At 34.0% G+C, this 25727-nt stretch overlaps 5 protein-coding genes and 1 pseudogene across 9 annotated transcripts; 4 read left to right on the forward strand and 2 right to left on the reverse strand.

Annotated features, from left to right (window-relative positions):
• The first annotated feature begins 117 nt into the window (after positions 1 to 117).
• Positions 118 to 1987, forward strand: LOC106428334 (uncharacterized protein At4g06744-like). Its single transcript, XM_013869078.3, has 2 exons — positions 118 to 1088; positions 1297 to 1987. Exons 1-2 carry the CDS (start codon positions 277 to 279, stop codon positions 1862 to 1864), a joined length of 1380 nt encoding a protein of 459 aa, XP_013724532.2. The 5' UTR covers positions 118 to 276; the 3' UTR covers positions 1865 to 1987.
• LOC125604366 (PI-PLC X domain-containing protein At5g67130-like) lies at positions 1929 to 4438 on the reverse strand. The gene is made up of 8 exons (XM_048774782.1): positions 4218 to 4438; positions 4015 to 4137; positions 3764 to 3901; positions 3519 to 3617; positions 3132 to 3435; positions 2812 to 3035; positions 2646 to 2732; positions 1929 to 2231 (listed from the first exon to the last, which is right to left on the reverse strand). The coding sequence occupies exons 1-8, from the start codon at positions 4296 to 4298 to the stop codon at positions 2064 to 2066; spliced, it is 1224 nt and encodes a 407-aa protein (XP_048630739.1). The 5' UTR covers positions 4299 to 4438; the 3' UTR covers positions 1929 to 2063.
• Positions 4439 to 9362: 4924 nt separating this feature from the next.
• On the forward strand, positions 9363 to 12138 carry LOC106418298 (probable receptor-like protein kinase At1g49730). Its single transcript, XM_013858969.3, has 8 exons — positions 9363 to 9575; positions 9698 to 10237; positions 10306 to 10584; positions 10663 to 10977; positions 11057 to 11124; positions 11208 to 11297; positions 11379 to 11463; positions 11563 to 12138. Exons 1-8 carry the CDS (start codon positions 9494 to 9496, stop codon positions 12045 to 12047), a joined length of 1944 nt encoding a protein of 647 aa, XP_013714423.2. The 5' UTR covers positions 9363 to 9493; the 3' UTR covers positions 12048 to 12138.
• A 15-nt stretch (positions 12139 to 12153) lies between these two features.
• Positions 12154 to 15060, reverse strand: LOC106418299 (ABSCISIC ACID-INSENSITIVE 5-like protein 7). 5 transcript variants are annotated; one of them, XM_013858970.3, is made up of 5 exons: positions 14851 to 15060; positions 12987 to 14097; positions 12814 to 12885; positions 12685 to 12714; positions 12154 to 12483 (listed from the first exon to the last, which is right to left on the reverse strand). In XM_013858970.3, the coding sequence occupies exons 2-5, from the start codon at positions 14034 to 14036 to the stop codon at positions 12406 to 12408; spliced, it is 1230 nt and encodes a 409-aa protein (XP_013714424.1). In that variant the 5' UTR covers positions 14037 to 14097; positions 14851 to 15060; the 3' UTR covers positions 12154 to 12405. The 5 variants fall into 5 exon arrangements, with proteins under 5 accessions (XP_013714424.1, XP_013714427.1, XP_013714425.1 ...); XM_013858973.3 differs by having other exon boundaries at positions 12154 to 12480; positions 14851 to 15041; XM_013858971.3 differs by having other exon boundaries at positions 14846 to 15019.
• A 2662-nt stretch (positions 15061 to 17722) lies between these two features.
• Positions 17723 to 21223, forward strand: LOC106428330 (glycoprotein 3-alpha-L-fucosyltransferase A-like). The gene is made up of 7 exons (XM_013869076.3): positions 17723 to 18381; positions 18855 to 19015; positions 19123 to 19364; positions 19454 to 19558; positions 20332 to 20488; positions 20570 to 20797; positions 20886 to 21223. The coding sequence occupies exons 1-7, from the start codon at positions 18010 to 18012 to the stop codon at positions 21139 to 21141; spliced, it is 1521 nt and encodes a 506-aa protein (XP_013724530.2). The 5' UTR covers positions 17723 to 18009; the 3' UTR covers positions 21142 to 21223.
• A 3000-nt stretch (positions 21224 to 24223) lies between these two features.
• LOC125604382 lies at positions 24224 to 24333 on the forward strand (annotated as a pseudogene).
• The last annotated feature ends 1394 nt before the right edge of the window (positions 24334 to 25727 follow it).

The following is a 25727-nucleotide window of genomic DNA, read 5'->3' on the forward strand; positions in this document are numbered from 1 at the left end:
AATAAGCCGTTGACGGAAGAAAAATGATAAGACCAACGAAGCTACACATGTATGCAACTACCCTTTGGCATTACAAAATGGACATTTAATTACATTAATATTTTTTCATTCTAACGAATAATTCATTTTTAGATTTTACTAATTATATGGTCTAAAGCTGCCAACAAGAATAATACATCTGCATTGACTTCACAGCTTCACTTTTGCTCACACTCTTTCTATATAATTAATCTTTCTCTAAGCCAATCCTCAAAGCTCGCATCAAACCTTTCACCAATGGCCCCAAATTATAACCATTCCTCTTCTTTCATCTTATTGTTTCTGTCTCTTCACTTTCTTTCAATTCTAGCCACAAGAAACAACCTCATCACCGACAGAAACGCTCTTGAAATCATCATCGGCGGCGGTGAAAGCTCCAATGACTATTCTCCTGCGCCGTCTCCGGAGCCAGAAGACTGTCCTCCACCGCCGCCTCCGGAGCCAGAAGACTGTCCTCCGCCTCCTCCTCCACCGCCACCTCCGCCACAGTTCTCTAGTCCACTAATAGAGAAAGTGTATCCAGTCATCAAGAAGTTCCAAAACCTAGTCGAAAATGATCCAAAGAAGATACTCAAAACATGGGTAGGCACTGACATTTGCGCCGAAGACAAGTACATAGGGCTCGAGTGCGCAAAGTTCCCGGGAACAAACGATCTCGCACTCGCGAGCATCCAGTTCAACCAGTTTAACTTCGGAGGCAAGAAACTAAGGCTAGATAACTTCCTCAACAAGTTAGAAGAAGTCACCATCTTCCACGCAAACAGCAACAACTTCGTGGGCGCTGTTCCCGAAGTCAGCAACTTGAAGTACTTATTCGAGCTTGATCTCAGCAACAACAAGCTCTCCGGAGAGTTTCCAAGCTCTGTCTTAAAAGCAACCAACCTCACGTTCCTCGATCTTAGATTCAACTCTTTCTCCGGTTCTGTGCCTCCTCAGGTTTTCAATCTTGACCTAGACGTCTTGTTCCTCAACCACAACAATCTTGTTCAGAGACTCCCCGAGAATCTCGGATCCATCACTGCTCTTTACCTCACATTCGCTAACAACAGGTCACAAAAGCTCCACAATTTATTTAGTTTCATTGAATGAAATCTAAAAGTGTTTCAAAATATGTGTTTAGTCGTTAGAAATTTAATTAGACATTCTTCATTAAAACATTAATTACTCTGTTTTGGTTTTTGTAGTAGGTTAGGTGTTAGGTCTATATAAATTAATTATCTAAAGAGGTTCGTTGGACTTTCATGTGACGTGATGCAGATTCACGGGTCCTATTCCCGAAAGCATAGGTGATATCAAGTCCCTACAAGAAGTCCTGTTCTTAAATAATAAGTTAACCGGTTGCTTACCATACCAAATCGGGAAGCTTAACCAAGCTACGGTTTTTGACGTCGAGTTTAACCAGCTAACCGGTCCGATTCCATACTCTTTCGGATGCCTAGACAAGATGGAACAGCTCAACTTGGCTAGAAACAAGTTCTACGATACCATACCGGAGATCGTATGCGAGCTCTCAGCACTCAAGAACGTTTCACTCTCGTTCAATTACTTCACGCAGGTTGGTCCAAAATGTAGAGAACTTATCAAGAAGAAGATTCTAGACGTTCGCATGAACTGTATTCTAGACCTTCCTTATCAGAGAACGCCATGGGAGTGCGCAAAATTCTTCATGCGAAAACAGAAGTGTCCTAAGTCCAAGTCTTTCTTTTACATGCCTTGTGATAAGGCCCCGCACCGGATTAAACCGGAGCAAGAAGAGTTAGACGGTCAGGCTTCGCCACCAGTATCGTACCGTGCTCTTAACCCGAACCGGATTCGGAATCTTTAGACAAAACCAAATTGTTTTTTACGTAATTATGGATATTCATGTTTATTTTATATTGCAAGTGTGATTTGCTGAATAAATGCAATGTGTGTATTGTCATTACAAGTAAAATAAGTTTTGTCTTGATCGTATCGAGTTTAATCGGGTTTGGTTCTTTGTGAACCGAAACCCGGAACATATATTAGTTGGTATAAAGTAACCCTCAATGTCCAAAAAATGAGAGAAGTGAGACAAAGGTTACAACAAACACAGAAAGCCCAAGTTGGGTCGGTTTGGTAGCATCGGCTGTAAGTTTCGCAATCATCATGAGTTTCGAATCCAGTTTCGTCGGCTCTTCACGTTTCTCACACGTCCCATACGGCATGTTTTCCTACATACACACACAAAAACGTTAACATCTTCTATGACATGCAAAATCCATATAGTGCGAATAACGTGAAGATCACAGGTTTGAAACCTTATAAACCATTATATTTTCATATTTACTTATCTTCGAGGGACTAATCTAACGGGTCATAAATAGGGTCCCCAATTTTTTTTATAGATTTCTTACATAAAATAGGCTCCAGATTATGGGAAAAAAAAGATTTTTATAAAAGTTTTTCAAAAAATATTTGTGCCCCCAAATTCTCAGATCCAGCCTTGGTCATAAGTTTGATTTCTGTTATGAAGGATTTGCTCGCTTAAATAAAGTTAATTTAACATGGCATAGATCTCGTCCTATAAGATATTTTGGACTGAAAACCTTCTAGTCATTCCAAAAAAAGAACCATAGACTACTAACCTTACAAGCGGATATATCGTCACAGCCGCAAAGTGAACGGCCGTTAGCAACATCAACTGCTTTTGGAGCTCCTCCACCATCGCTTCTCTAAACCACACACATACATATTAACATTATTTAAACCGGATCAAATCTCACCAAACTCTAACCACATTATCTTACACACCTTGTAGAAATCAACGGCAATGAAGTTAGGCCAGCGTTGTCCAGAGGCTTCTTGACATTTTTGTATGGCGTCAAGAAGAGGAGCAGAGTTCTGTTTACAAGATCCCATCAAATCCGCAGTATCAGGAAAATAGTTTACCAGAACTAGTGATCTAGATTGATCTCCCATAGCAGCTGACTCTGGTCTATTGGTACACACTCCAGGCCTCATGCCTCCATTTCCATCTAAAAACATAACGTCATATCAGTTTTAAATAATAATAATAATAATAATATAATGTATCAAATATATTAGGAAAAACTGTTTAGAGATGGACTCACATTGATTCTCTACCATGTATTTCCATAAAAATGCGAATCCTTCAGTAGCTTCTTTTTGAGGATTTGACGTAAAAACCAGCATCCGTTGGTTCTTAGTTATCATTTCATCGATGGTAGGCCAATCTTCTCCGTTCTTAGGCATACTTGTTACCGGAAACATGAAATTTCGTAACCCGGATGCATCAAACACTCTGCCTAAACCATTGGGAGATTTCACGTAGTCCTCGATGATAAGTGTCACAACCACATCCTTGTTCTTGTCTAGAAACACTTGAAACTCGTGTAGAATGTTAAGAGCCGGTTGCTACATACGAACCAAAGACCAGATTAAAAACATTTTTGACATTTGAACCGATCGACTTATGTGTGTGAATCCATGGAACTTACAAACGCTGTGTAGTTGAAGCAGTTTCCACCATAAGAATGGCAAAGCCATATATCGTTCTGGAAGTCGTACATGTCAAGCATAAACCCTCTAACACCATTCTGGAAACCCACAGAATAAAATAAAAGATACAATAAAATTTAAAGAAATTAACTTTTAAAATGGGTTTATCAAAAGAATGAAGTACACTTCTTTTCTTTGAAGGAAAGAATGAAATATTTTAAATGAGTTTATGAAGAATATTTACAATAAGTTGGCTTGTGATTGAATCTTGTTGGTTGGAAGGAGCAAGAATCATAGAGCCTGTGCCTGATCTTGCACCTATTCGAGCAAATGAATTGTGTGTTGTCAACCACGTGTATTTGTTGTAAGGCAACCCTTCACACTTTATCACATATAAACATCAATCAATCGATTAATCAAATACATATATATATATATATATCATCTAAATGTTTAAACGAAAAGAGAGGAAACACAAAAAAAAAAAGAACAAACCTTAGAGGTGGGGTTAACGGTTTGCATTCGGGAGCATCTAGGTCGAAAATTATCGCTTGAGAGACACGATTCGCAGTGTAGTCCCTGATCACAATTCTTGGTCACGATGCATGTTTCTCCTTCCTACCAATCACACAATGATCAACAATTTGTGATACATTCTTGATGAGTTTGAGAATACACTTTGTTACGATTTTCCTTACCTTGAGGGCAGAGGAAGGGTTAAAGATGAGAAAACATGGAATGAGAAGAACTGTTAGAAAGAAGGTGAGACTTTGAAACATTGTCTTCTTTCTTGCTACAAAATCCCATAAAACTTTTGAAAAGAGAAAAAGAATTAACCCCCCAAGGATTTTGGGAAGAAGAAACTACTTTGTAAAATACAAAAGATTTTCAACTGGTTATCTGCATTTGCCAACAAAGAAGAAAATAGAAACTTAGAAGTCTAAATTTATCTTTTTCTCTTGAGAAAAAGGTAAGAAGTTGCGGGTATCTCGGAGACAATGGTGATATTAATAGCTAGCTACCAGAGGAGAAGATGCTTCTTTTGGTTTCTCGTTTTGTATTGATGGCTTCATGCTTTTTATATTCCATTTTGCTATAAGAAATTCTTCTTTTGTTGTTTTTAAAATAATATATTTCACCCAAAAAAGGGAAAAATATATGTGACCGCTATCATCATCGTATAACAAAATATCTAGTTATAAATAGCATGCCAGCTACATTTTTTAAAGTGCTTTATTAATCTTATAAAAGTTACGTTTGTGCCGGTCCAAATCTATAGAAAAACAACCTCACATGAGGGATAACAATACTATACGACATGATATCTGTATTTTTTAATAATATATACTTTCATATTAATCATTATCTTGTAAATGACATATACAATGTCCCGCATGTTAACATTTATAGGTGTTTGATGATGAAGAGCATAAGAGAATTAATAATAAACTAGAAGGTGGCAGTATCTTCATCTGATCAAGATAAATTTGAACTGACGTCTTCGAAGATCCGCCCGCTACAACATAGTTTACATGGATTCAGAGGATGGATACTACTAGTATACAGTATACTACTCCTTCTCTTCCACGATATAAAATGTTTTTAAAAAAATAATAATGTTCCATAATATAAGATATTTTGATATTTTAAAAATATTTTAATTTTATTAAAAATTAGTTGACCAAAAACATTTTATTACATTATTTATGATTGGCTAAGTTATTCTAAATTTATATTATTAATAATATTAGTTTCTAAAATGTAAGTTTTTTAATCCTCATGATTTTAAGCAAAACATTCTATATTATGGAACTGAAGGAGTATAAAAAAGGGGATCTCGAAAAATCTGTATGTCATGTGACTATCAGCAATGGGCCTGTTGAATAAATTATTCAACAGCTTAAACCAATGTAATGCAGGTGTTGAATTGAAAAAAATCATACCTGGATTCACAAGTGTTAATTTTTTTCAACTAGTTGAATCCAAATAATTTGACCCCACTCTTACACATCTTTTAGGGGTGGACATTTTACCTGATACCTGAACTCGTATCCGAACCTGACCTAAAAAACTGGACCGAATTCCAAACCGAAATAGCAAAATACTCGAACGGATATTGATTTATGAGAGATTTGATATCCGAAACCGAATGGATATCCGAAGATAACCGAACATATGTATACTTACCCTTATATTTCTTGTTTACATCTTTCATTTTATTTAAAATATTTATATTGATGTTACACATACTTTAAGATCATATAATATACATATAATTACGGAGAAAATGATTTGTCAATCAATTAAAATACATTTCAAGTTTTTTTATTTCATGTATTAACAAAACATTCAAAATTTCAAAACAATAGCTAAATTAATGTTCATTTATTTTTGAAATGATATCTACAAATCTAACAATCATTTAATTTATTAAAAATAAAAAAATCATTTAAGTGAAATCTATATTTTCAAATAGAATAAACCTAAAAATAAAAAATATAATTTCTTTTTTTTTCAAAATCTCAATATTCGAATCCGACCCAAAATAACCGAGCCCGAACTAAAAATACCCAAACTTGACCTGAAGTATAAAAATACCCGAACGAATTTTGTACGCCTATACCAAAATACCAGAAAATTCTAAATACCCGACCCGAACCCGAACGGGCATCTGAACGTCCACCCCTAACATATTATATTATTATTGGTTATCTAGTTTTTGTTCTTTTTTTTTCACCCAATAACTTAAACTTAATTAATTTATAGTAAAACACTTTATTTAAAAATAAAAATTATACCAAAATTTAACATTTTTGAAGATCTATAAATAGAGACTAGTTTCATTTCATTTAGATATAGAATAAAAAATTAATTTTTCTTATAATTTCTATGTTTTATTAATAACTAGATATGAGCCCGTTGCATTGCAACGGATTTTTGTTTGATGTTTTAATTTATTAAAAACATAAAATAATATATCATTTTATTATAGTATTATGATTGTTTTTTGCATATGTTGTTTGAGATTTATTTTATAATTAAAACATTTTCACACATAAGTTCAAGTTAAAATTTGCATTTTATAATTATGGTGCATAGATTAGTTGTTATAAAATTTATACTAAGGATTGGAGAAAATACTATACATAAACATTTAAAATGAACCCAATCTGAAAATAAAAAATGAAAAGTAAAAACGAAATGAAAGTTAAGTATACCAATCGAATCAATGAAAACATTATACGTGTTCTTATGTACTAATTTAATGTTTTATTAAATAAGTCTTTAAAATTTTATTTTGCTAGGATTTTTTTTTAAAAGAAAACATTAAATTTTATAAATATCCTTTATATTTACAATTAAAAAAATATTAAATACTCTTTTACATTTTGTTTAAGATTTTAGAAAAGGTAAATTTCTGTCATATAACCTATTACAATTATTTTCTCTTTAGAATTTCATAAAAAAAAAATATTGCTATCAAATAATTTATTTTAGTTATTAATAAATATTTTTCAAATTGCTATTTTTACATTTCGTATCAATACTAATTTTACAATTCTTTTGTTAATTAAATAATTTTTAGTATCATGTTCATCATCAAACACTCTCTTAAAAATAATATCAAATAAAGTTTTACAATTCATTTTTGGTTAGGACTTAAAAATATTATACAAATTTCTTTTATTTAGGATTTTATTTATAAAAAAACTACTATCAAATATTCTCTTACAGTTTTGTAGGATTTTAGAAAAGGAAATTAATATTACATAATCTTTTACTATTATATTTTGTCTAGGGTTTAAAAAAAACATTTCTTTCAAATAACTATTTCCAGTTAATATTAACTATTTTTAAATGTTGCAATTTTCAAAAATCCTTTTTTTAAATATCATTAATATTTTTACAATTTTTCTTGTAAATTGAATAATTGTTACTATCATGTTTATCATTAGATTTTGAAGTAAAAATTACTGTTAAATAAAATTTTACAATTCTCTCTAGTCACGATTTGGACCTGTGTGTTGCAACGGACTTTGTTTGATATTTTAATTTAATATAAGAAATTTAAAAATTATTTTGTTATAGTTTTAAATATGAATAACTGTAGTTCCTTTTGGTTTATGATCTTTTTAATTAGGATTTGAATAAAGGAAAATTAACATTAAACACTCTTTTACAATTTTTTGGTTTAAAAGTTTAAAAGAGGATAATTACTATTAACATTTTTTACAGTTATCTTTTCTTTATGATTTTAGAAAAAGAAAATCAGTATTAAATAAATTATTTGTACAAATCGTTTTTGGTATAGGGTTTGTAAAAACGAAAATTACTATTACTGTTTTCAGAAAAATCGGATTTTAATATAGGAAAATTAAAAGTAAACACTCTTTTACAATTATTTGGCTTAAGAATTTAAAAAGGATAATTACTATCAATTTTTTTTACAGTTATCTTTTATTTATTATTTTAGAAAAGGAAAATTATTTGTACAAATAGTTTTTGGTTTATGAATTTAGTAAAGGAAAATTAGTATTAAATAAATTATTTGTACAAATCATTTTTGGTATAGGATTTGTAAAAACGAAAATTACTATTATTGTTTTTCTGAAAACCGTGTTAATGTGTGAATATAGTTTTTTTTTGGTTTATGATAGAAAAAAAAGAAATGTATTAACACATGTCACAACCTTAATTATATAAAATTATATAACTGTCATGTGTCGGGATCGTGTTAATTAACAACTTTGAAAAAACCAATAAAACAAAATTAACATTAAGCATTCTTCTACAATTTTTTTGGTTTAAGATATTTAAAAAGGATAATTACTATCAAATTTTTGTTTTACAATTATCTTTTTTTTATATGATTTTAGAAAAAAAACAGTATTAAAACATGTTACAATCTTAATTATATAACTGCCATGTATCACGATCTTGTTAATTAGCAACTTCTTAATTAACATTAAGCATTCTTCTACAATTTTTTTGGTTTAAGATATTTAAAAAGGATAATTACTATCAAATTTTTGTTTTACAATTATCTTTTTTTTTTATGATTTTAGAAAAAAAACAGTATTAACACATGTTACAATCTTAATTATATAACTGCCATGTGTCACGATCTTTTTAATTAGCAACTTTGAAGAACCAAGCTTTATATAATAAGATAATAATTTTCTGAATTCAATTACGTCGTTGTATATTTGTTTAAAAATATTATTTTAATATTATTTTCGAAAAATAGTAAAGAATATAAATATAAATAAATTAAAATGGAAATATAAAGAATATTATTTTCAAAAAATAGTAAAGAATACAAATATAAATATTTGTTTAAAAATATTATTTTATATATAGATGTATATGAAGCACTGGAGATTCCTCTACGACATAGTTACTTATTGCCTTGTTTGTTTCAGAGAAGCTGTTATATGTCTTAGGATTAACAAAAACTATGGTTTCTACTTGACAAAATCAAGCGAAGACATTATAGCCACTTGGAAGAGTAGGAAAAAAGCTACAAAACAACAAACAATTGCAATCATTATGTTTAATTAGGCTATGCATATATAAAGGTAGCAAGAAAAATAAGGGGAGTATTTTTCATGTAGATAAAGTTTAGTTTTTACAAAAAAGTAGAAAACAATGCTTGTCTGATAAGGGTCACACATAAAAAGTTCTCAAATCTCAATATATTCGATAACTAGAAGTTAGAACAAAGCATATATTCAATTATTCATGGGGGTGTTTTAAGCAAATGAACGAACTTTGCGGCTAAAAACATAAGAGAATGGTAAATTAGGGGTGTCTCTTGTGGTTTCGTCGTTTTCATAAGTAACAAGAAAAATAGGCAAATCTGGGCTCTTCCTCAGTCTCATTGTCACTAAAACATTGCCTTCAACTGTCATTCTCTCAGGCGACTCTTGCCATTGACCTCTCTCTTTAGTAAAGTCTCTCTCTTTCTTCCCCCATGGTGCTTCACAAGCAAGCTCTCTTGCTCACATTCATCTCAGTTCTTGGAATCCATCAACTGCCTTCACCAACAGAAGCAGGTTTGATTCTTGATTAGCATTATAATGTTTCAAGACTTAGATTAGGAGAGAGAGAGTTAACTACTAATCCTAATCTTGATTTTCTTGAAAAAAGTTTTTAACCTTTGTGAGTTCTTTCACAGAATGTCCACTGGACTTGACCTCATCAAACTTCACTCTCGTCGCCTCCGTCTGCTCCACCAACGCCGACAGAGCCAAATGCTGCCGCTACATGAACGCCTTCGTCGCCGTATCCGTCTCCCGCTACGCTAACCACACGGCGGATCTCGGAGTGGCACCAGACTTGACCTCCATCTGCATCACCACCATCTCAAGAACCATGGAGCTCTACGGCATCCCAACGAACGCGACGCTCTTCTGCGGACTAGGGACCAAGATTCTCGCTAGCTACGACTGCGAAGGTCTCACCACTGTTACTCAAATGCTTCAGTCCCCAAAGTTTGGAGATGTTTCAAGAAACTGCGAGCTGCCGTTTCGTTGCAAGAGCTGCTTGAACTCTGGTATCACTTACATTCGTAGTTTGGTGGATAGAGGGAATAACATTAAGATGAGTACTTGTAGGGATGCGACCTACGCTGCTTTAGCTAGCCGTGTTGATAGTAGTTCTGCTCTTGAGCTTGCTAGCTGCTTCTTTAACGTGTCTGAGCTTACCACCACTCCAGGTATGTGTCAAGTTGTCATTCATAAATCATTGTTTTTTTTTCTGATTTATTTGATGTCTTCTGCTCAGAGTTTCCATTGAGTCCAGAAGCTTCTCCAGTTCCAGTGGTAGCTGATAGTCCAAGTGGCAATGATGATCTTGTTCTGTCTCCAAGAAGAAGTCACCATGGTTATCACTTGACGGTGGTTCCGGCTATTGGGATCGCTGTTACAGTGTTTTCTGTTATGATGCTCGCCGTGTTAATAGTTCTTATCCAGAGAAAGAAACGGGAGCTTGATGATGATGACTCCGAGGGCAAGGATCATAATCCAACGAAGACCCTCCCTAAAGTGATGATGATTCATGAAGGTGTGTGGAGTTCTCTTCTAGTGATGATGTTTTGAGAAAGTTAAAGAAACAAGCATTTGGTTTGTTTTTTGTTTGCAGGCAGTTCGTTGGCTTTTAGGAAATTTAGCTACAGGGAGATAAGGAAAGCAACTAAAGAGTTCAGCAGTGTGATTGGCAGTGGGGGGTTTGGGACTGTTCATAGAGGTGAGTTTAGTAATGGTTTGGTTGCAGCTGTGAAAAGGATGAAGAGGAGCTCTGAACAAGCGGATGATGAGTTTTGCAGAGAGATTGAGCTTCTCGCCAGGCTGCATCACCGCCATCTAGTTGCTTTGAAAGGCTTTTGTACTATGAAGAACGAGAGGTTCCTTGTCTACGAGTATATGGCCAATGGGAGCTTGACGGATCATCTACATTGTATGCTCATGATTTTCTTGTGCTATGTTATTGACTTTTGCTTCAGAATCTTGAACCTTTGTTCTTCACTTCTGTGTAGCCACAGAGAAACCTCCACTTAGTTGGGCAACTAGGATGAAAATCGCAATCGATGTGGCTAATGCTCTGGTAAATTTCTAAAGCCTTCATCAAACTGATATTATATGGTTCTTATTACTGTTCTTGTCTGGATATTTTATCTGTTCTTTCAGGAATACCTTCATCTATACTGTGACCCACCTTTATGTCACAGAGACATAAAGTCAAGCAACATATTACTCGACGACAACTTTGTTGCTAAGGTGTGTCTCACATATCTTTCTCATTGACTTGTCTGTTAGTTTCACCTAATAAGGAAATTAATTTTCCTTTTTACAATGCAGCTTGCAGATTTTGGCCTTGCACATGCTTCAAGAGATGGCTCCGTTTGTTTTGAACCTATTAATACTGATATCCGTGGAACTCCAGGTCTGTATATACAAAGGAACATCACCTATTCTTGTCTTGAAAGCTTACCAAAAGATCAATAGAAAAGACTAAAACAGTTTGAAATCTGAGTTGTTTCAGGCTATGTAGATCCAGAGTATGTTGTAACACAAGAACTGACAGAGAAGAGCGACGTGTACAGCTACGGAGTGGTGTTGCTAGAGATCATAACAGGGAGAAGAGCTGTCGACGAAGGCAGGAATCTGGTGGAAATGTCACAGCCTTTACTGGTATCAGAATCAAGAAGGGTGGATCTGGTGGATCCGAGAATCAAAGACTGCATAGACGGTGAGCAGCTGGAGACAGTGGTGGCGGTTGTGAGATGGTGCACTGAGAAAGAAGGCGTAGCAAGGCCATCGATCAAGCAAGTCTTGAGGCTGTTGTGTGAGAGCTGTGATCCGTTGCATATGGAGCTTGCAATGGCGGTTGAAGAGCACAAAGGGAGGTCACTGAGAGGTGGTGGTGACTCAGGGTTGGCTTCTTCCTCTAGTACTACTTCAAGGTCGCATTGTAGCAGGAGTTTCCTGCTTGAAACTGGCTCTCCACCGAATGGTCTCTCCTTTTGAGTCTTAAGTCACTTCTAGAAATTTGGTATTTTGGATAATAATCAACTTGTTTTCTAATTGCAATTTTTTGGAATATATATGTTTTCTAACAGAGTCAAGAGTGATATATATAAACAAGGATGTCTTTTTATAAACTAGAAAACACAAAAGGGATGATTATCATCTAAAGACTAAACACTAGGCTAATGAAGGCCATGGAACAAAATATGTTTTTATGCATAATGAAAACTTGTCCTACTATGTAACCTAGATTTCCATTTAATAACATTCTCTTAATCTCCTGCACATGTAGCACTATCTGTCTATTACATTAATCCCATGCCAAATGGTGTCTGGTTCTTGTTGCTTTGTTCTGATATCACCATGGACCGGTTAATGTCCTTCTCAAGCATTGTCTTTTGCTGCCCCATGGTTTCTTCGACGATTCCTTCAGCTGCTAATTCAAAAAAGCAGTAGTCGTGAGCAACATAATCAAATTCAGGATAATCAAAGGAAGAGGGTAGCAAAAAAATGTTGACAAGTATAAGATCTGGATACCAATAACCATTAGAGATTTTATGTTTTTTCTTTTCAATTTAGTTCTTATGATGCTGCAGAGTCAAAACTTATGAAAACAAATGAAGTTCTTAATAGTTACCTCATTCTTCTGCATTTCCATCATTTCAGCCTGCAACATAAGAGGAATAGCTCAGTTTCAGAACCAAGCGGCTACTATATTCTGAGATGGAGAAGCAAAGAAACAGTGACAGGTAGTCGATTTAGATACCTGTTTTCTCTGCAATTCTTGATTAACTTTCTTGAGCTTTTCAATTTCAGCTTCCAGTTCCAAGGTGTAAGCCTGCAATTAATGAGTAATGGAAGATAAAAACATCTTAGTACTTCAAGTGTTTCAGGATAGAAAGAACACGTTTGCGGTTTGGTAAGGTTATTACTACTAACCTGCTTTCGAGCTCTTGATCTAGCAGCTGATTCTCGGTTCTTGATCATTCTCCTTTGCCTCCTCTCGATAACCTTCTCTAGACCAGTATTGCTTCTTCTTCCTCGATTAAGCACATAAGGAACTGGCGACAGAGAGTTGTTTTCTGCGCTGCTTGTCCCTGGAGACGTTGCTGCAACAGTGACCCCGGTTCCTCCGAAACTAGCTAAACCATTAGTATTGTTCAGTGAATTATTCACAGCCCCATTAAAACTCTTGTTGACCATACCCACCGGCCCAGTAAATGCTACATTTGCTTGTTTAGGAAAAATGGTCTGAGGCACCCGCTGCTGCTGCGGAAGTGACTGATTCAGCTGCTGCCGTGACTGCTGTTGTGGCTGTTGTTGAAACTGCTGCTGCTGCATTGTACCATTGTTGAATGATATGGTGTTTTGATTTGTCTGACCAAACTCAAAGCCTAATCCCCCAGGAGCTCCGTTGTTACCATAAAAGCCGTTGTTATTGTTTCCGGTGACCTGACCCATCTGCTGTGAAGAGTTGTTATCTTCTCTTACAACTCCAGCCCGGAACAGAAAGTCCTCAAGTGTCATTTCCCCTAAAGTCTGCTGCCTCTGAGGAGCATTATTAGACTCACCACCGCCACCTCCGCTGCTACCTCCACCGTCTTTGGTGATCAGACATTTCCAGACCTCATCAACAGTCTTCTGACTAATCGTTCTAGGCAACGTCAACGAGCCTTGCCTCTGGAGATTCCCACCAGGTTGCACCATCGTTGTAGCAGCTGAAGAAGTCATGGTCATGGACATGGCCTGAGCTTCTTCAGCAGTCCATATGCTCTTCAAGAGTTCATCCATGTTCATCGACCCGTAATCTTTTCCAGGTCCACCTAGTAAGCTCTGAAGCTCATCAAACGTTCGTGAGTAAAGCGAAGACTGTCTCGCCAAGGGATATGCAGTATCTGTTGCCTTCATCTGGTTGAATCCTTCCCCACCAGGGTCACCACCACCACCACCACCACCTCCTAAGTTGTTGAAATTGATGTGAGTTCCCATATTCCTTGTGTTGGTTCACTCCTTATGCTTCTTCAATGAAACCAAAGATCTAAATCGCTTCCTTTTAAGAGGTTAAACACCATTAAGAAAAAGAGTCAAAGGTAAAGAAGTTAGAGTAGATAACAAAATGCTAAGAATCCATGACATTAAAAAAGATCTGAGCTAAGTGACACATATTGCATGTTCACAACCATATCTAGAGTAAGTAAAGAGAAGCAAAGCAACAAAACTAGACAAACCACATAAATAAATGTGTACACACACATGTAAACGCAAATGAAAGTCAAATCAATAATAGAAGATCTTCAGATAACGTTTATGCAATAAAAAAGAAAAAGACTTTTTGAGCAAAATGAGTTCATACCAGATACAGTGTCTTCTCAACGACCCATAAATATGAACCATATCAGCAAAATTGCTACAGAGATAAACTGAACAGAACACTTGTCACATCTTGTCTGTATCTTCAGAGGACTCTCAAATTATAATAATTAAGCAAAGTTAATGCAGGAAGAAACTCCATTTCATGAACAAGCATGAGAAAGATGTACTCCAAGATCCAGAGGAAAAGCAAATCCCATTTCTCTTAAGTAATCGATTGAATAAAAAAAACTAGAAAAATAAAGCCTAAAGAATCAGATCGAAAAGACTATCTCTTTTGACTGTAATTTCACTAGGTTACTAATTTAATCTGATTCAAACACACACAAACAACAAAACAAGAACAGATGTTAAGCATAGAAGACATGTCAAGTGGATAATCCGACAAAGACAGATCCGACCAGGTCTAATAATATATAGTACCTTACCTTACCTAATTATATTTCTCGAGAATTTAGATTCGCAACGGAGAAACCACCAGAGACTCTGCTGGGTGAGACGACAAGTGTGTTGTTGCCATCTCGACACGATCCGCCATTTTAAAGGGTGAAAGCTTTTTTCTTTTTCTCTTCTCCCAAATTTTCTTTTTCTTTTTATTTATTTTTTATTCTATACTTTAACATTATAATTTATAATTAGATATTCATTATTTGTTTCAACATAGTGGACCAATGATAAAAAAGACTCTTAATTTTTTTATGCTTTTAATATATTAGCCAATTAGACAGCGTAACGTGGAATTTTATGGACCGTTCGTTTTGTTTTTGCCTTCCGACAATGAGAATTCGAGTGGTTGGAGATCGTGCTTGGATTTTTTTTTTTGAGTTAAATCAAATGTTTTGTTAAATCAAATGTTGAATAACAATTACTGAATAACTTATACTAATATATGTATAGTTTTCAAAATGGTTGGCGATAAGGATGCATCTATTTTTCAACAATTTGCTAATTTTACCCATTAGATAAGACCATACTAAATGTCCATATTAGATAAGATATTATCCATAAAAGATAGATAAGGGGAGAAGACTATAAATCGCACAAAGTGATTAAGGTTAACCAGATGATAATATAGATTTATGATATGGATCCATTTTAAGGATAGTTGTGATCTAGGATAATATATTACATTATTTTGTGTTTACTTTATTTGATCATGAAGGATCTCAAATTGTAGAAAGCATCCCTTTTATCATATAGAAGTGGTGGTGCTTTCTTTCTGAGTGCCCATTTTGGTTACAACTTACAAGCCAATGAAATTATCACACCAGTCTCTTAAAACAAAACAGTAAAGGGCACTATTGCGTGGACTCTAAGATCATCACTTCCATATACAGAAAAGTTGTATTATTTCCTCATTAGGAAATTAATTACATTATGTGGTTTGATTTTCTGTTTTATATTCAATAAGAAACATCTACTTTTGCTACGTTAGACCGACGTTATTAGAGCGAGCATGATAAAACCATGATACAGTCTCAATATACAAGTTTATGCAATCATCGCAATTCACGACTCGTACAGATGATCATCATTTGGTTACTCAAGCTTTGCCCGGCTAGTACTGAGTAGGGCTGGGCATCATTACTCGTTACTCGCCTTAAACTTGCTATTTGACTCGTATCCACTTTGAAAATTCAAGTATTCAGTGTTGTCAAGGCAAGTAACAAGTCGACAATTTTCATTACTTGCAAGACCAAGTTAAGTATCAAGTATCATTATAATTTTTAGTACTTGACTCGTTACGCCCCGTTACTTGCCCCACTACTTGCTATTTGTTACATGATTTATTAATTATTTGTTTATATTTGTCTTTTCTTTTACTTGCATTTAAGATTCGACACAAATATTCATTACTCTTTTTATACTTGTTACTTGTTTCGTATTCATCTTGATTTTTAAATAATCGTTGTCTTCTAGTCAAGTATTATATAAAGAAGACAAATAAAAAATATATATGCATCTTTCGATATAAACATTGTATAATTTATACGATAACAAAAATGTCTTCTCTAAACAAGTAACATGTAATAACAAATCATATAACTAAATTTTCAAGTAGAATAAACAAAACAAATTTTTATGTCTATTTCTAATAGAGTATTATTTAGTAAATAGTTCTTAAATATTCCAAAAAACTCGTAAATAGTTCACAAATACTCGTAAATAATAAGTAATAGAACAAAGCAAGTAGCTTGCAAGTGATTTATTTTTGATCAAGTACTTGAAATAGCAAGTACTCGTTTTTAACAAGGCAAGTACAAGCCAACAATTTCATTATTCGTACAAGGCAAGTCAAATCGCAAGTACACGCAAAATTGCAAGTAACCGTCTTGTGCGCAGCCCTATTACTGAGTTTTAACTCAATACCCAAGGGACTATGTAGTGTTCAAAATCTGTAAGTTGCACAAGTATGTTGTTTTTGTTCTCAAAGTAAACAAATGTAAAGAAACTCAGACTGAAGTGACAAGTAGAGTTCATCTCCATCTGGAACAATTGCCTGTAAAAATAAATTAATTTTTCTCTTAAAGTACACTGGTGCTCTGAATCCGCTATTAGACTATGTACAATGGGGGTGTTGAATAAAAGATTCAACAGTTGAATCTCTACAATGATGGTGTTGAAAAATAAAATTTGATGATGTGAATTAATTGGTGTTGAAAAGATTCAACATGTTGAATAAGAAGAAAGTGGGGATCACCGACGACACATGTCACTTTCTAAAGATTTTTGATATTTTGATATTTTCTTAGTTATTTAAAACTAATTAATTTCATTATAAATTAAATAATTTATTTTTATTTCTCATACTAAAATTTAAATTATCTATAAATAGAGACTAGGTTTATTTAATTTGGATATAGAAAAAAATAATTATTAATTAATAAAATAAAGTGTTTAATTTTATTCAATAAGACTATTGTAGTGGATAAAAATGTGTGTTGAATGATGATGTGTAAGAAAGAGAATATGACATTGAGTGTTAAAAGATGAAGTGGAGGGTGTTGAATCTTGAAACCATTGTATATAGTCTAATACACATCCCAAATGCTGGGGTTGCCTTTCTTCCACTGATCAATGATCTTCTCATCTTCTCTTTGAAATGGTTGGTTCTGTTGTGCTCGTAACTCAAAACCCAATATGCGCCATGTTTTTAGTATTAGGGTACACTGTTCAAGATCAAATGAGACTAAGTAGTATATAGCTTACAACATCCCTGCTTCACATGGTTTGGTTTTAGCCGCCGCCTTGGGCACTAAACTAAAATTCGTTTACCTGCTCTTTGATTTGATTTGATACGGATTGAATTCCCCATGTTCTTTGCAGTGCAAAATATTCATTTTTATATCAAAACATGGTTCCAACACAAACACATTCCATCCCAAAATAAAATAAAAAAATGAATGTAAATAAAATACGTATACACTATTGAGTCAATAATATCCCATGCGGCCATGAACATGGACTTCGAAAACCAAAGATGGCAACTTTATCCTCTTCCTCAACAACCAAACACCTAAAACAATAAACCCAATCGCAATTCTTCAAAGCCATTTGATCGACACAACAACAACAACAATAACAACAATAGATGGGCGTTTTCTCCAATCTCCGAGGACCCAAAATTGGATCGACCCACGAAGGATTACCCGTAGCCAATGCCTCCTCTTCGTCCCCTTCCTCTCTCCGCCGTAAAGTTTCCAGCTTTTTGCCAATCTGCGTGGCCATCGTCGTCCTCGTCGAGATCGCGTCTATGGGTCGCCTCGATAACGCCTCTTTGCTCGATACATTAACGGGCTTTTTCGCCAAGTCGCCTTCGGACAAGCAATCTCCGACTAAACCGTCCGGTTTGAAGAATGTGTCGGGAATGGAGAGGTGCGAGGAGTGGTTGGAGAGAGAGGATACAATGAGTTACGCTAGGAATTTCAGTAAAGATCCCATCTTTATCTACGGTGGTGACAAGGTTACATTCCTTCTCAATTGTTTTTTTTTTATTCATACATGAATCAGAATGATGAATGTGAGATGTTTGTTTTCAATACTATGTTCTTTTTGGCAATTAAGCCACTTTGATCTGATCATGTTATTCTGAGTTTACTCAAAAATTTAGGCTTTGCTTGTTGTTAGCTAGCTGTTAGATGATGGATGATGATAACAGTGTCCGGGTCTGTTACAGACCATCTAATGATCAAAAGTCTTTGAGCTTTAAATAAGCAATGTTTTTCAAAAAATAGCTAAGCGGTAAGATAATTGATTAGGCGGACGTCTAAACTGATTTTTTTATTTGCTGCCTAGACTGATTTTTAGAACACTTTTTTTAAGCATTGCTTGGGATACAAGTATTTGTAATCTATTGAAACAAAGAACTAAACTTTCCCTGTGGGATCCTTGGGGAATTTCTACTTCTGAATGACTTCATTCCTCTACAAATTGTAGGACTTTGAATCGTGCTCAGTTGATTGCGCAATTGGAATGAAATCAAATAAAACCCCAGATGCAGCGTTTGGATTAAGTCATCAACCTGGAACACTCAGTATACTACGTTCCATGGAATCAGCAAGATACTACCTTCAGAACAATCTTCCTCAGGCACGACGGTGGGTAAGCACAATCTTTACAGGACTTTAATACTCTCTAGACTACATGTAGAATGCCTCGTAAAAAGTATTATCTGACTCTTTTTTAATGTTCTGTTGTTCATCAGGAAGGGTTATGATATTGTGATGACAACTAGTCTGTCATCAGATGTTCCCGTTGGGTACTTCTCATGGGCGGAGTATGATGTTATGGCTCCAGTGCAGCCAAAGACCGAGAAAGCTCTTGCTGCTGCTTTCATTTCCAATTGTATTGCTCAGAATTTTAGGCTGCAAGCTCTTGAAGCCTTGATGGAGGCGAATGTTACGATTGATTCTTATGGTACTTGTCACCGGAACCGTAATGAGAGAGGTATGTATCGAGTCATTGCTAGCGAAATGTTCTGTGCTATGACTGTATCTTTGAAGTTCTTGAACCAATACAACTTAAATTGTTTGCAGTGGAGAAGGTTGAAGCTCTTAAGCATTATAAGTTCAGTCTAGCTTTTGAGAACACCAACGAGGAGGATTATGTCACCGAGAAGTTCTTCCAATCTCTTGTCGCTGGTATATACATCTCTCCATCTCTATCTGCTGATCTTTCAACTTTACTGTTTGCTTCGAAGAGAACTATATGAGCAGACGACCACTGGTTAGCTCAGCGTTGGGCATTCTGGTATACGGTTCGAGTCCGGTTATTTGGGATTCAAGTTATTCGGATAGGGTGTTTAGGACCCGTTTATGAACAATGTTTGGATTGGTTTGGGTAATGTCCGGTTCGGGCTAGTTTCTATCTTCTTTTTTTAATAAAACCCGAAACAGAACCGAATTAGAAATAATTTGGATTTGGTTCGGGTTTAAAACCGTAAAACATAAAAATCTCCGAAAATCCGAGTTAAACCCGGAAAAACCATTAAAAAAATTGGGGGTTTTGGATATTTTTATTTCATAAATTCTCATTTTTTATAAATAACTATTTCAATTATAATAATTAATATATTAATTATATTTTGGATATTTGGGTACCCGTTCGTTTCTAGGTTCTGGTTCAGTTTTGGTTTTTTGGGTTTAGAGAAATAGAGAACCGTTTGGATTTTTGTAAATTTCATTCAGGTTTCGGTTTTTTCGGTTCCGTTCCACTTTGGTTTTTGGGTTTCGGATAATATGCCCAAGACTAGGTTAACTACTGGTAGTTAACTTGCATGTCTGAGCTTATTGTCATGTCAATCAATGAACGATGATAGGCAGAACTATATAACGTAAATCATCGATATGAGAGCGTTGAGCCTGTCCTGTTATCTGTTTCTAAAGAGCAACTTATGATCAATTTCTGCTTATAGGATCTGTCCCTGTGGTTGTTGGTGCTCCAAATATTCAAGAATTTGCACCATCTCCTGATTCAATCCTTCACATTAAACAGATGACTGATATAGAGCCAGTTGCAAAGAGAATGAAATATCTTGCAGACAATCCTGACGCTTATAATATGATGCTAAGGTGCGGTAAATGTAGAATATTAAAAAAACATGTTCAGACATAATGAAAAGCTTCACAAGCTTTGTTTTATTTTTATTTTAGATGGAAACATGAAGGCCCTTCAGATTCTTTCAAGGCACTTGTTGACATGGCTGCTGTACACTCCTCTTGCCGTCTCTGCATTTTCGTGGCTACAAGGATCCGTGAGCAGGAAGAGAACAGTCATGAGTTCAAGAAACGACCCTGCAAATGCACCAGAGGCTCAGAGACAGTTTATCATTTGTTTGTTAGAGAACGAGGCACGTTTGATATGGAATCCATCTTTTTAAGGTAAAGCCAGTATTAATTTGCTTGTTCAGCCCTTAATCTAAAGCTTGGAGCGTTACTTATACTTGTTCTTCTCGCTATGTTCGGACAGGGATGGTGATCTGACTCTGGAAGCTTTGGAATCTGCGGTTCTCACAAAGTTTAAGTCTCTTAGACATGAACCGATATGGAAGAAGGAAAGGCCCGCGAGCTTAAGGGGAGATGGTGTGCTTAGAGTACACGCAATGTACCCGCTTGGTCTGACTCAAAGACAAGCCCTTTACAACTTCAAATTCGGAAAAAACTCAAGTCTTAGTACTCACATACAGAGTAACCCTTGTCCCAAATTCGAAGTTGTATTTGTCTAAGTTTTTTTATTCAGACCTGGTTAAGTTGAAAGATAAAAGTGTATCTTCAAAAAAAATATATATAACAATTTGTTTATTTGTCTTGTTTGGTTCATATCTTCAAGAAGATTGTGTAGAGACACTAACATCTTCACATCAGCTTTAACAGAGTTAAAAAATATTGCATGGATCTTTTACTTGTTTGACATGTTTTCTGATTTTACAAGAAAAAAAAAAAGATTTCCTTTGTTTCTTTCATTGTATGTGTGTAAAAAAGCTTTATACAAGTCATGATGATGATGATATGGAATGTAAGTGGGAAAATCTATAAATCAGATTTTCTCTTACATTGACAGAGAACCCACTGTCTGATTTGCCTCGAGCATGATCTTTGACTAAAAGTCTTTTTGGATTTTGCCTCATCATGCAACTTCTTCTTCTTTAGTTTTTGTCTCATGTTGTTGTGTCATTTACACTGTCTTTATCTTGATAAATGTATATCGTTTTACAAATCAACCGATTAAATCCTTTTAACTTTGGATCTTTGAACCAGGTGTGGGAGGATTACGCATTCTTGATTCTAGGTCGGTAGGTGTTTTGATGACTGCAAACAAAATTTGCAGTTGTAATTTGTTAATAAACTAGTCTAAGAGAATGACAGTCTTGTAAATATTCTCATTAATGAGAACCTTATTTAATTATACATTTTAAAATATTGTTTTATCGATGTAGGTTATATTGGTTCTGAAATCAAAATATAAAAAATGGAACTAAAATAATTGTTTAAGCTAAATGATATTTATTTTTGACAGCAGATGGCATATAATAATAGGTTTTTAAAATTGTACAGATATATAATTCAAAAAAAAATTGTAATATAATTTTCATGGATAAGATAAAGTCATAAACAACAGTGCTTTTATTCCGTTGTACTGTATAGTCTATGTTTAACAAGCAGTAATGCAGTATTTGTAGTTAAATTATACACTAAATTATAAGAAAAGTTCTCTAATACCAGAATTTTTTAGTATCGCAACTTAATTCTTATAATTTTAGGGAAACCACAAAATGTTTTTACGAAAAATTGGAACTTTTTATAACCATACCTAGTTCGTACAACCGATTCAGATTTTTTTTTTATAAGTTTGATAAAAGTTCTTAGGGTTTATTTTGCGTGATATTTAGACCCATTACTTTTTAAAACACCCTTATAATTTACTAAGCACACATGACATTATCATCATATCATGGATAACATAGAACCATAGATCTTGGATTCCGTTTACTATGATTTATGTTCACATTTTCCCTTTCCCTTTTCTTATTCGATTTCTCTTGCAGTGAATCTATGTGATTAATATCACATATATGCGAAGAGATAATGAACTAGACATGAGTGGAGTAGAGCGAAGAGAGTTACAAACTTGGCAATGATTTTGAGTTTACTTTTATCTTATTCTTCTGCTCACCTTTGTTTCAATTCCATTCTTGCAACTCTTTCTGCATATTATTTATTTACATTTTTTTCCAAAATTAATCATTTTAAAGACAATTTTCAATTCTTGCTTATGGCAAAAGTGGCTAAAAACCGTTCATCTCCATATTCTTACTGTGTCCTAAAATCGCTGATAAGTGATATGCGTGCATCCCACAAAAAGAATAAAAGACCAATGATATACTTGAAACATGCTTCTGTCACATTTCGACCAAAGCTTGTAGTATCTTTATCATAATTGATATGGTTATATATTCACTTAAGGGTACATTGTATTCACTTTAATTGTTCGACATTTATGAGCCAGACACATGTCTTCAAACTATATATGGTTTTGTTGCAGTTGAAACTAATTGTCAGTGGGGGAATATTAGTGTTAACCTAATCACGTTGTATAGCAAACATGTGTTTATTTTCTTAAAACATCTACATCTCTTATAATGATCAATGTTTTTCCTGTCGTGTATGAGTTATAGACACACATTCCCGGATTTGAACTATATATTGTCATTAAAACTACAAACTTTAGTCAGTATGCATGTAACTATTGATGTTTTATATATATATATATATATATATATATATATCTATCAAATTGTAATTGTTGCATATCTCTATATATTTATATTATTGTTTGTGGATAGATATAAAGAAAGAATAAAACTAAGATAATAGAGGAAGAGCCGTACAGAAAATGAAGAATTATAAGTAAAAAGGAGAGAATAAAAGGAGAAGATTCAATGTCATGCTGCAAAGTCTCTAACAATTTGGAGTGTCTATGAGTCATCCTTCTTTGTGCTCCATGTAAACCTCCCAATCATTACCCACACTCACTTTATATATCTCTCTTTCGATATATATTCTCTATTTATATAAACATAGATATCATCTAACATTACAAACACTGAATACATAACATGGATGTGTATCGTAAGAAAAAGAAAAGGGAGGCATTATTGATCATTAAAGGTATGGTGCATAAGAAGCAATTGAAAGTTTTATTTTCTCCATGCGTGACCTCAAGAAAATATACCTATGTTTTTCTTTTGAAAATTGTCTTAAATATCTACATTTGTCTTACACTAAAAACATACCACAAGTAAGTAAAAGGGAGTGAAAACTGAAACCGAGAAATAAAGAAATGAAACCCGAAGCAGTAAAAATCTTAGTTAAAAAGTTGCTAAGGTTTATAAAACCGTTATGGGAAGGAAACAAGAAAAGAAAGAAAAAGGAAAAAGGGCTTTACTCGTGTCACTAGCTTGCATGTCAAGTACTATGATTCCAACATTTTAATCATTAAACGGATCCTTTGTTATTGATTTAATAATTATTACAACAAAAATTAAAGGACTTGCGAAAGAGAGTGAGAGCATTTGCGTGGAGCCAAGTCAACCACTGCAATTTGACTACACAGTTTATCGTAATGCCATATTGATTATATGAGATACCCACAGGGCCACAAACATCTACGTTTTCATTCTCCCCAAAATATATTAAATTTCTCAGGATTTAAATGCATTAGTTAATGGTTAGCCTCTGATGATAAATAGCTTGTATATCTTCTTATACAGATCAACACGAACAGTGGCAGTGGCAGTAGAAGAGGGAGAACATTATTTTACGGTGGTCAAATTTATAGACATGGAAGATACATAGAAGATTAACTTGTCCCATGCGCAAGGATGATACGCACAAATCAAAAAATTGTCCAAATTTTTTATTTACAAATTTTTTTTATAGACATGAATTTACAAAGGTCAATAAACTAATTTCGCCAGATATTTTGTAAGAAGAACATAAATCTTTAACAACAGTTTGCATGTATCATATCATATGACCCAATCTGATATTATGTTAGTTTTTTTTATATATTATGTTAGTTCCGTCACCGAACATGAGTATATAAGAAAAAAATGTTGCTAAGTCGGATCAAGTATTTACTTTGGAACTGGTTTTCCAATTCTATTTTAGGGTTTGACAATTTGTTCACATGTTTATATCATGTACTATCAAAATTAAGAGTTTTGAAGAAATAAATATTCAACTTTTTCTGAGAATATATAGAATGTGATCAGAATTCAAAAGATATATAATGCTGTATACATTAAAAATCCCTAAATTAATATTGATTTATAATTAAAACACACAATAAATTAATATTCGATTCCAAACTAAATCGGTATAAAATATGACATAGTTTGATAATATAATAAAGTAATATTTTAAGTCTCATTAAAGTTATAAATTAATAATTAATATTTATATATATATACACGTACCCAAAGTACTTTATTGTTTATCTCTCTTCAAAATGAATCTTATTTTTAATTTTATTTTCATTTTACCAAACTATGTAGAAAAGTAAGTTTGTATTATATGATATGGTATTCGTCATACATAAAATATATCAAATAATTTAGTAAAAGTAATTAAAATTAAAATTTATAAAGTTTAATCAAATATATAATTTCATGAATAAAATATTCTTTGTATTATAATTTTATAAAAAAGTATAAATTTAAATATGATAGTTTTATTGGAAAATAGATTGTGGTTGAATAGAAAAGTATATTATGGAAATGCTTGTAAGAAACATTCATTTATTGTACTCATATTTTAAATTTATGTGTAGGATTACGGACGGTTTGTTAGTTTGGAAGTAATCTTGAGAAATAAAAACTCGTATAATAAATAATAATAGCTTATACAAGTAAAACTAAAAATGGTTGCTGTTCCTTAATGGAAGTCTCCAGATCCGACCAAAACCAACAAAGCTTGAGTTGTTCGGTATTGTCTTTTTATTGTGTCGATACGATCTCAGACCCATAACCAATAGATCCCCCGAAACAGTAACACTCGTTTTTTTTTCTCATCAAACCAAGAAAATAAAATCACCTGATGTCTGCCGAGCGTGCGCTCACGCTCCATGACCAGCTTCCACGTGTTAACGGGGACCCATGGTCTATAGTTTATGGGACCCGAGTGGTTAACCGGAAACGACGGATAGAGATTCCCGCCATGGAACTGAGCTGTATTGCATATAAACGGGTCCCGCTTTGTGTCACGTCATCACGTGAACACGATACGCCGACTATACTGGATTCTCTCTCCC

The sequence above is a fragment of the Brassica napus genome, unplaced genomic scaffold (genome assembly GCF_020379485.1).
Source record: "Brassica napus cultivar Da-Ae unplaced genomic scaffold, Da-Ae ScsIHWf_528;HRSCAF=793, whole genome shotgun sequence".
NCBI classification, from domain to species: Eukaryota; Viridiplantae; Streptophyta; class Magnoliopsida; order Brassicales; family Brassicaceae; genus Brassica; species Brassica napus.